The 11,378-nt window shown below is 30.4% G+C and overlaps 3 protein-coding genes across 3 annotated transcripts; 2 read left to right on the forward strand and 1 right to left on the reverse strand.

Moving 5' to 3' along the window:
• Positions 1 to 8: 8 nt before the first annotated feature.
• LOC106107229 (translation machinery-associated protein 16 homolog) lies at positions 9 to 639 on the forward strand. The gene has a single exon (XM_013288002.1). It carries the CDS (start codon positions 122 to 124, stop codon positions 611 to 613), a length of 492 nt encoding a protein of 163 aa, XP_013143456.1. The 5' UTR covers positions 9 to 121; the 3' UTR covers positions 614 to 639.
• A 1,511-nt stretch (positions 640 to 2,150) lies between these two features.
• On the reverse strand, positions 2,151 to 5,047 carry LOC106107221 (transmembrane protein 134). The gene is made up of 2 exons (XM_013287990.1): positions 4,749 to 5,047; positions 2,151 to 3,516 (listed from the first exon to the last, which is right to left on the reverse strand). The coding sequence occupies exons 1-2, from the start codon at positions 4,898 to 4,900 to the stop codon at positions 3,174 to 3,176; spliced, it is 495 nt and encodes a 164-aa protein (XP_013143444.1). The 5' UTR covers positions 4,901 to 5,047; the 3' UTR covers positions 2,151 to 3,173.
• A 397-nt stretch (positions 5,048 to 5,444) lies between these two features.
• LOC106107171 (probable ATP-dependent RNA helicase DDX55 homolog) lies at positions 5,445 to 8,784 on the forward strand. The gene is made up of 6 exons (XM_013287900.1): positions 5,445 to 5,801; positions 5,921 to 6,115; positions 6,428 to 6,906; positions 7,468 to 7,708; positions 8,117 to 8,464; positions 8,539 to 8,784. Exons 1-6 carry the CDS (start codon positions 5,505 to 5,507, stop codon positions 8,770 to 8,772), a joined length of 1,794 nt encoding a protein of 597 aa, XP_013143354.1. The 5' UTR covers positions 5,445 to 5,504; the 3' UTR covers positions 8,773 to 8,784.
• The last annotated feature ends 2,594 nt before the right edge of the window (positions 8,785 to 11,378 follow it).

An 11,378-nucleotide genomic window follows, 5' to 3' on the forward strand; every position in this document is an offset into this window, starting at 1 on the left:
TTCAATGTTCATTGTCAGATTGTCAGCTGTCATTGTCAACTTTTATAACGTGTATTTTATAGGTTAAGAATTATAAAATCAATGTTTATTTAGATATTAATTTAAAACAAATTAAACTAAGATGCCGAAAACAAAGCCGAGTTTAGACAAACTGAAGCATCCAAATAGCAGAAAAACAATATCACTCGCTAAGAAAATGATTAAAAGTGAAAAGAAGAACCATAATAAACTTGGTACACATATAAAAAATAATTTAATCGGTGAAAAGATAATGTGGTTTAAGGAAAGAGTGCCTCTGGATTGTACCATTTTAAATAAAGAACAAACTTTCGACTTAATACAGACTTACCTTTCACGATTTGACGACGAACTGGAACAAATAGCTATTAAAAACTCAGTGGGTCAAAGAAAAAGTCGCCAACACGCGAGTAGAGAAGATATTATAAAGATAACTAAAGAACGCGAAACGGACGAATTCCAAAATTGTGGCCTGGAAATGCCAGATTTAATGAATCAACAACAAATGGAGGTCCTAAAAAATTGGAATGGTGAATTGCGATTTCTGCAACACTTCAAATTAAAAAGGATATCAAGGAAAATGTTGCAAGAATGATACTATTATTATATTATGATAATCAATTCTGAGTATTCATTTCTATTATTCTATGTGTAGACAATTTTCTATTAATAGCTTAAGTTATATCCGGTTTACTACATAGAATTAAGTTATCTGTATGAATTATGAGCTGTTGCCCGCAGCTTCGTCCACATAGTATTAGAAAACATAAGAACTATATATATTACAAATAGCTATGTATCCCTCGGGAACCGGACATTTTTCGCAGTTGAAGCTTATCCCATGTGTACTCCAGACTTTGTTTTATATCTGTGCCAAATTTCAATAAGATATGTTGAACCGTTGCAGAATGATCGAGTAAACATTAAAAGACTAAATAATTGAATCCCACGGGAACCGTAACTATTCCCGGGATAAAAAGAAGCCTATGTGGTCATCCCGACTATGTTCTAAATCTGTGCCATATTTCATGGAAATCCGTTCAGCCGTTTAGGCTACAAACGCTAACAAACATCCATCCATCCATCCATCCATCTAAACTTTCGCATTTATAATATTAGAAAGAGGTTCAGTTAACTCAGCATTTAAAATTAGTCCTTAAAATATATATTCCCCATATAAATGAAATTTTAATCACATTCAGTTGAAGATGACTTTTATTAAATTAATATGTACAACATTACAAATACATAAATAGTTCCTTAGCATGAAATCAGATTAAAATACATATTTCCAATATGATATACAACAAATAATCAGTCACTAATTGTATCACAATGAACAAACAATAATTAGGATATAAGTGTAACCAACTATTTGCAAATATTTGACTAGATTATTAAAAGTTAGTTAATTTACTTGCTAAGAGCCACATATAATATATAGCTTGCAGATATAGAAGTACCTTAGACAAAAGATAATTGAAGAATAACAAGTCCACTTGTTTATTTCAATCCATAATTAGTGGGTTACGTTAACATAACTCCTTCCTTCCTTGCTATGTTAATGTTAATTTATATATATTTTTAATTAGTTAATCAATCTGATATCTTTCATCTAATAGATCCAATTGCATCCTTAGGATAATTATTCGACAATTCATAAAAAATCGGTCCAGCCATTTCATATTAGTCACAAACAAGAAATATATAAATATAGTCATCAGATCAGTTACATTTTAAATTTACTCCTTTAGGGCAAATAATGGAATAGATACCATATATTGTTTCATGTTTTGCCAAAAACTACAGTTTGCAAATAGCTGGCTACCCTCAAAATGTGCCAAAATTAATCAACATTATTGTTTTAAAAATTTAACACAAAATTACAAAAAAAAAATGTTACTTAGATAGAATTCTTCAAATTATGAATATGCAGAAATTGTTTATACAATAAAATAGTCATATTCCAATATTAGGTTTTGTAAGTTTGTTATCTTCATTACACAATACTTAAGGCCTGTCCCACCACATTGTAATTGTCTGGTATCAATCCAACCTGTGAAATATGTGATGGAAATATCGGATTTTGTTCCCTTATCTGACATATATCATTTTTAAGCTAACTGAGCCTCTATCAGCCATTGGTGGGACAGGGCCTTGGTTATAATTTATTGTTACAACATTTCAGACATCAAAAAATATTTTAACCAATATACAATTCATGAATATCATAGTATTTTTTTATAACTTTTGTAAATAAACCTTGTCACTAAATTTGATTTTTAATTGATTGCCAATTGTTATAATTATTGAGTAATGTTAATAACCATAAATTGATATTAATAGCATCAGTGGCAACTTATTGTTTGAATGTTGGTGTTTCCCATTAACCTGACCCAACAATCAATCTAATGGAAAACATCACAAAGGTAATATATGATAGAATAAAGCTTTTGATGACAATGATACATAAAATGCTGTTTAAAGTTTTAAGATGTTAACAATTTTTATACCAAAGTGACTAGGGTATCTCAACATTTGATTTGTTTGAAGTTTCATTTCATTATGACAATAATTTCAATATCACTTTATAACAATAATTTTCAAAGAAATTCATTAAAAAATCACGATTTTTCAAAGTACTTGAGTTATTTAACCCACAATGATATAATAGTAAATACAATTAAGTTATATTTCGAATAGGATTTGTTGGAAACATAACATAATATTTAATTTCATTTTACAATTTCCTTATGTGCATATTTATGTACAAAAACCAAATTTCCTTTTACATCAAAGGTTGCAATCAATATGTCCAATATATATTCATTTAATATTAAGATATTATAGAACTAAAACTATTGACTAACACTACATAACTAGGCACTTCAATTACATTACGAAATTTTTAAGTAGATAAAAAGAAAATTTTCACAACTTTAATAAATTTCCAAGATAATATTTACAATTAATACATTTTCCATTTGAAATAAGAATGTTACATCTAAATGCAGTAATCAAGCATGGAAGAAAAAGTAGGTTGTACTGAGTTTTGATCCATTTTTATTAAAAAAAGGGGGCAACGGCAAATTAGAGAGCATTTTGTTCAATCACAATCTCTGAATGAAATTCGTACTCCGCTGTAAGCAAGGGAATCAGGTGAACAATGGTAGATGATAGAAGTCATAACCTCTTTGACCTCGGGCAGCTAACCAGATGTAAACTACGTGATAAGCTCCTGGTACGAAGCAAATCATACCTGCTACAAAGAACACAGCACCTTGAAGTCCATTTTCAGGTTCGGCAACAGCAAACGCTCCCATACCTAAAAGACCTACTCCTACTAATAGAAGAATAACAGCCGCACAGACCGTTTTCCAGTTCTCTCGGACTTTAGGATGGTTCCAACAATACATTGACTGTGTAGCTTCTACATATTCATGGATTAATGAATCCGAGTCTCTTGATGTTGTATCCTCTGTGCATTTGTAAGTTTTACTGTAATAAAAAGAAAAGAGAACACATTTTAATTATTTTCACATAATTTAGGATGATGTTTGTTTATGAATTTTGACACAGACTCAAATGTGATATTTAAGAAAAAAATAATATTTCACATTCACATTTTTAGTATTACTATTAAGTTTTGATTATTAATTTCATGTTACTTTCTATTATACAGTTTTCCATATTAGTAAAAACATGCACAATGCAACATTACATTGTTACCTTGAACTGTACAAATGAGATAAAGATATTTACTGAGCAATAATTTAATTTAATTGATACATTACTCAGGCTTCTCATTGATTTATTAACAGCTAACAGATTATTTGTCTATGTATGTAAAAAGAATTTATATATGTAGCAAGTGAAATCATACTAATATAATAATGTAAAAGTTTAGAAAGATGGATGTTTGTTAGGTTTTGTAGCCTAAACAGCTGAACGGATTTCAATGAAATTTAGTATAGATGTAGAGGATAGTCTGGAAGAACAATAAGGCTCCATGGCCGAAAGCTAGTATTTCTATAAGGAAAGGTATATACTATTTCTAAAAAACATTTGGTCCCAGAGTTTCAGAACTTTTGAAACTGGAATTTCAGATTTAAATTATCTAAGAACCTTCCATACCTCTCTAGTCATATTTCTACATACAGACTTGAGCCAATACTATTCTTTATAGCCCATTTATGTATTGTAAATATGATAACTCCTTTACTTTGTTCAATAAATTTTAAACAATTTTATTGAACATCATTTAACTAGAGTAACTATAATTAAGGACCATAATAAACTTAACCCAATTAACATTGAATATCTTTGCTATTTATTGCAGTAATTACACAGCATCTTGGTGGTGTAAACACCAATCTACAGACTTTAGGCAATTGCTTCTCTAGTTTGTTTTTCACATTTCATTCCTATCTACAAAGCCTTTTATCTTTCAACATATCAATGTCTACGAGATAAGTCATTTATACCAGAATCTTAAGAATTTTTTTTTAGGTTTATGTTCTACTTTCAAGTATCTAATATTAGCGAGTATTTAGCATAGTGTTATGGTGTGAATTGGAATTCTAACGGCTCGCAATATTAGTTCAAACACCTTTGCCCCACTACGGAAAAATGACTCATAGAAAGGTCAAGATCATCATATGCTTTATGATGGACCTTTTGTGCGTTTATGAATGAGCTTAGTAAAATAGTAACAATCAAAGACATCGTACCTGGCTACATAGTCACCGCCATTCTTGTATTTATTCTGCAGAGGAGATCTATCACCCGTCGCACCGTATACTTTTATGGCTTCATCGGTTTCCTCTTCAAAAGCGTCATCGATTGAAAAACGTTTGTCACTATTACCGAAGGGTCGAGTCATTGTTAAATGATTTATTTGGTGGGCTCGTTATGTGAAGAAAAACATTACAATAAATGTAATGTTCGCACAAAGGCAAAACACAGCTGTCAATTTGTCATATCAACATGCGCCATATTGATCAATTACGTGCTACGTTCTGAAATTACAACACTTAACTAAGCAGACAACTTTATGACGTTCTTTAAATACTGCCAATTTAACCCAGTTAATACTGTACTGACCCAACTAGTATCCTGCTAATTATAATGAAAAATTGTATTACATTCCTAGAAACTATGTTCATTAGATTTAATTTTCTTTTAATCGATCCTAATTTAACAAGTATTGCGTTAATTTGTAACATGTAACTTATAGTACAAATCTGGTACAAATATTTGTTGGCAAGTTAATCATGGGTCATTACAAAGTTCCAATTTCTTGTGATTTTGAAAAGTCTTTAAAATAAAATCAAGTGAAACTGTTTGCGTTATGGTTGTAGAAATGTAGATTTTGGCCTTTAAAATTAAAAAAATAACTATCACTTGAATGTCAATGTCAGATCAGTTGTCAATTTCCACATGTTAATGTTTACATTTTTCTTGAACCTTATTTATTCGATTGAAAAATGGTTAACAAAGAGTGGATTAAAGTGACACCTGCTTTATCAAAACCTACACTGAGATGCATCAATAAACAAGGCTTTAAAACAATGACTCCAATACAAGCAGCTGTGATACCACTTATATTATCGTGTAAAGATGTTGTGGCAGAAGCAGTCACTGGATCAGGAAAAACTCTTGCCTTTGTAGTTCCAATGCTAGAAATGCTATTAAAAAAACAAAAAGATTCACCATTGAGGAAGGAATTCGTTTACTCTGTTATTATATCGCCAACAAGGGAACTGGCGACTCAGATTTTTCAGGTAATGTAAACAATCTTGTTTACAAAAAAAAAATTAAAAGACCTATGTTAAAAAAGAGGAATATTAATGATCCCTTGAGGTTTCTTGTAAAAAAAAAATCTTTTAAAATATGATTACAGGTTATAGAATTATTTTTAAAAGAACCAGAGCTGTCCCACATTACACTAGCATTGATGGTTGGTGGAAGGCCAATAGAGACAGACATAGACAGCATCAGTAAAGGTGCTCAGCTGGTTGTATGTACTCCTGGTCGCTTAGAGGATTTACTATCAGAAAGGAAACAACTTAATTTAGCTGGCAGATTAAAAGAATTGGTGAGTGTTTTTGTAAATTGAAAATGATTTGCAACTTTAGAAAGATAGGAAAGTAGAAAGTACAAATGTTACCCTTAACTGATGGAGGAGGAGACGCATATAAAGAGGACATTTCCCCTTCCTATGCGTCTCCACCGTTAAATCCACTTGCTTCCACTTCACGCCAGTTTTCTGTGTGGTTGTAGAATTACACCGGGCGAGCCGGCCCATTCATGCGAAGATGTTAAAACGGGCTTTACCACTTAGAAAGTATTTTTTAATTCTGCATAGACAAAGTTGTGGTCAAAATCTAGAATTACATAAATCTTTCAGGAATTCTTAGTACTTGATGAAGCTGACCGTTTACTAGACCTAGGCTTCAGTGCTACACTAACAACAATCCTTCAGTATTTACCAAGACAACGGAGGACTGGTCTGTTTTCTGCAACACAGACTAAGGAATTACAAGATTTGGTTAGAGCCGGTCTGCGAAACCCTGTTTTAATAAGTGTTAAAGAGAAATCAACAATAAGTACTCCTCTAGCTTTGGAAAATTTCTACATAATAGTTGAACCTCAAGATAAATTCTTATTTCTATTAAACTTTATAAGGAATAGGAAAACAATGAAAGGTTTATTCTTTCTGCCAACTTGTGCATGTGTGGACTATTGGGCGGATGTTTTGCCGCTTTTTATACCAGATATTAAGGTATTCGCAATACACGGTAAAATGAAACAAAAAAGACATAAAATATTGGAACAATTCCGTGAAGCTGACAACACAATATTGTTATGCACAGATTTATTGGCAAGGTAAGTGAATCTACTAATATTATAAAGAGGAAAAATTTGTATTTTTCTATGGATTGAAATAACTCAAAAACTACTGGGCCAATTAAAAAAATTCTTTCAACATTGAAAAGCTACATTATCACTAAGTAATATAAGCTATATTTTTATTATTTTTTTATTTCACATAGACAAAGTCGGTAGCAACAGCTAATCTGTCATGAAAAGGCTGATCTCACATGTAGTATTTGAACCTATATTCAAATATAATAGAAATAAGAACAAACCAAACTATTTTTTTTCCTTTATAATGCCTTAATTGGGGACATTTTACAAATAACTTTCCCGAAGCCCTATCCCAGAGTGGTAAAAAACGGTAGCACAACTGGCACTAAGTACAGTAGTTTAAGTTTAGAGCCTGTCTCACCAAATTGTAAATTGTCTAATAATAATCCAACATGTGAAATATGTGATGGAAATATCGGATTTTGTTACCTTATATGACAGTGACGTCATTTTTAAGCTACCTCCTCTATCAGCCAGTGGTGGGACAGGCATTTAATCTATTACTTTTGTTAATTTCAGAGGTCTTGATATACCTGAAGTAGAATGGGTAGTGCAATGGGAACCTCCTACAAGTCCCGCAGCTTTAGTACACCGTGTGGGTCGTACAGCTCGCGGTGGTGCTAAAGGATTCTCCTTACTACCCTTATTACCTACTGAAGACACATATATACCTTTTATTAAGACCAATCAAAAGGTGGAACTCAAGGATTGGCGGAAATCAACAGATGAGATTAAAATTAGTCAAAAACTACGAGATAAGGTAGCTATATTGAAAAATAGGTAGATGTTAAGTTGATTTTTTTACTAAATTATTTAATTGTGTCTTGGCATGGTTTGCGTGCCTTATTACTTTTTGTAACTATTATTTTCAGTTTTAACATTATTTATAAACAATTTAACGCATGTCCGTCTTGTTGGACGTTAGTTATGAATTTGGAGGTACAACGGTAGAGGTAGACCCAAAGAGATGGATTGCGTGAAAGGTGACATGATCAAGAAGGGAGTGACGACTGAGATGACGGATGATAGTAATTTGGAGGACAAAAACCCGTTGCGCCGACCATATGGGAGTAGGATAAGGCAGGGGAGATGATGATATCAAACAGAAAACCTAAATAACTAAATGAATACACTAACGAATGTCGAAATGTAAGATTTTTTTTTTTAGGTTTTAACAATACTTCATGAGCAACAGAAAAGGGACAGAGGTATATTAGATAAAGGTCAACGCGCATTTGTGTCTCATATACAAGCATATTCCAAGCATGAATGTAACATTCTCCTACAACTTAAAGAACTACCCCTAGGTCACATAGCAACCAGCTATGGTCTACTAAAATTACCTTTAATGCCAGAAATTAAAGAAGAACATAGAAAACAGTTTATCGGACCTAAAGAGGCAATAGATTTTAATTCAATACCATATAAAGATAAACAAAAAGAAACAAGCCGATTACAGAAGTTAGAAGAATTCAAAAAAACTGGTGTTTGGCCTTCTAAGAAGAAAAAGAAGATGGTGAGAAACATTTCAAGTAATTAATACAAAATACATCAATTCATCATTTTAAAACAATAATGTTTTTGCTTCAGGTTCAATCACAACCATGGCAACAGGCAAAACAGAATAAAGAAGAGAGGAAGCAGAAAAAGAAGAAGAGAAAAGAAGCACAGAAGGCTACTGAGGGAAAGAGAGGTAAGAAACGGCGGGCAGTCACACAGGAAGAAATGGACGAACTGGCAGCCGATGTGGCACTTATAAAGAAATTGAAAAAACGAAAAATAACTAAAGAACAATTTGATGACGCATTTGATGTCAATAAATAGTTATAAATGTAATGTTTTTTATTTGTTTGTGTCCATATCTTCAATATTAAGGTTTAATGAAGATTCGAGGTTTTTTTTTGCAATTTTTCTGTCAAAGTAAAAAAAAATGAGTGTCATAGGATAAAATGATACCACCAATGAAAATAGTAAAATAGACATTTATTTCTGTATCAACTTTCGTAATTGCAACATTTGATCTGAGTATTCAATACCTAACAACAAGGCACTTAAAATCTAACAGAATATTGTCAATTTAAGTCTGCAAAGTTCGTATTTTTGGCACTCATAGTTCTAGCACCCTATATATTCTATTGTGCGTTTATATTTTACTATTTTCACTTCGATTCACAATTTTATTAACCAAAAAAATGAGTTTATACAATTGAAGAGAAATATCGTTCGTTAAAACTGCGGCGTTCGTATGTTTTAGTAAAAATTTTCACTTATATTTCAAATGCAAAATCACTATTTTTATACGACAAAAAAAATAACAATCAAAATACGTAACAATTCAGAAAATGTACATTTGAATATATTTCATTTAGCATCCATAGTGTAAAACCATTTCTAAAAACATACAAGAAAATATTAACTTAGTAAAATTCAGCTAAATTTTCGATGTATACTTCATGTTATTTTGCAAGTTACATAAAACTACATAAATAAGGCTTTTGTTAAGGCACATATTAAAAATATTTCCGACTAACAATCATAGACAAGTGATTACAATTGACAATTTTATAACTAATTTTATCGAATCATTTTGACAACTCATAAAATATCTCTACAAACAATGAATTCGCTTTACATGCAAAAACTTTGCAAGTATTTTACAATAAGTACAATAATAATACAGCTCGTTATTTCCCGCTTTTTACATAATAGTGTTAAAAAGGCTTAAGAAAATCTTGTTAAAACGTAATTATACAAAAAACTGAAGCTTCAAGAGTAAAAAAAAACGAAAAACATAATTTACACAAAACCTACAAGATGTTTTTCTTAACAGCGCGTCATATACCTAAAAAAAAAGATCGTTAGACATTAGACGTATTTTTCAAAAATAATGTTGCCATATCAAACTGCTCTTAGATATAGACTCGCTGCAGAAACTTGCAAATACACAGGCATTCAAATACAACAAATCATACATTGCCTTGTCATGATCTTAAAATAGAACATCTAAAATTACGCCATCTTAAAATTAGAAAAAAAAATCATAATCATTATAATAATACTATAAATTTAAACTATAATACTTGCCATCTTGAGTGAGATGGCATAACTCCACCTGTCAAATGTCAAATATGACATGACTAGCTGTCAAAGGATCACTGAAACTGTCACGACGGTAAGACTTAAGTTATAATAGCTACCAGTGTTTAAAATAAAGTTGCTTTAAACATGTTTTATAAAAAAATATCTCGACGTTACTAAAAATAAAAACATAATATTGACGTTAAAGAAAATGAGAATTTTCTAGAATTTACTTTTTAAATCTAGATAGAGTAACTGTTAAATATTGAGCCAGCGAAGATATAAAAGCATGTTCTATATTTTAAAAGCATTATATATTCAACTCACAATATTCTTATATTATATTATTGTCAGTATAACAACTGTCAAACAAAAGTTTTTAAATCAAATGTTTATTTTTGTTATTATTAATTTTCTTAGAGAACTTTTTTTTATATGATTTTTTCGAAAACCCACTATTAATAGATGAATTCTTGAATTAACTTTGTTCAATAAGCATTTGTTCATTTCTGATATATCAATAGAGTTGTATATTTTCGTATATAACATGTAAAACTTTTAATTAGTGTGTTTTCATCAATAACTTTGATAAAAAAGTTTCAAGAGTATACTATATGTTAATAAATTAATTCAATATTGAGCCATATTAATTTCATCAAATATATTACAAATTATTATATACTTTATAAATAATAAATCTTATACAATGGTTCTCTTACAAATATATTATGTAGCTTAAAAAATGTTCATTTAAATAAACTATTAAGCCTTAATCTACATTTTGAGAAGAAACACTGTTAATATTTTTTAAATAAAGCAATACATGAAATTGACTAAAAAATATTATAACATAGCACATTTTTTTAAACGAAAAGCTAAATGCAAAAACATACATCACTAATGCAAACGAGTAGTTATCAAGAAATTTGTGACACATGTCAAAACTGACAGATATAACTGTCACTTGGCAGATTGCGCCACTTCGTTGAAATGATTTTTTAAATAAACGCAAAATAAATTACGTTTAAAAAATACGCGTGTAAACATTTTGTCATTTAGGCAGTTATATTAAGGCACGTGTTACAATGCATATCACTCACAATATAAAAATTTACAAACACTAGTATAAATGTATCAAAGAGGACTGTCAGGTTTTGAGGTTATTTTTTGCGGGTTATATCAACTTGATATTTGACAGACAGTATATGAAAATTCAATACATTTTTATTTATTACTATTATTGTCATACATTTTTTATTGTTGAATATGTATTTATTTTTCTTTAGTACAAACGAATTAACGTTTTATTATATTTGTTTGTAAATGTGTATTAGAAACATTTAGCACCTAAA

This window comes from Papilio polytes, unplaced genomic scaffold (genome assembly GCF_000836215.1).
Source record: "Papilio polytes unplaced genomic scaffold, Ppol_1.0 DF824269.1, whole genome shotgun sequence".
In the NCBI taxonomy this organism is placed as follows: domain Eukaryota; kingdom Metazoa; phylum Arthropoda; class Insecta; order Lepidoptera; family Papilionidae; genus Papilio; species Papilio polytes.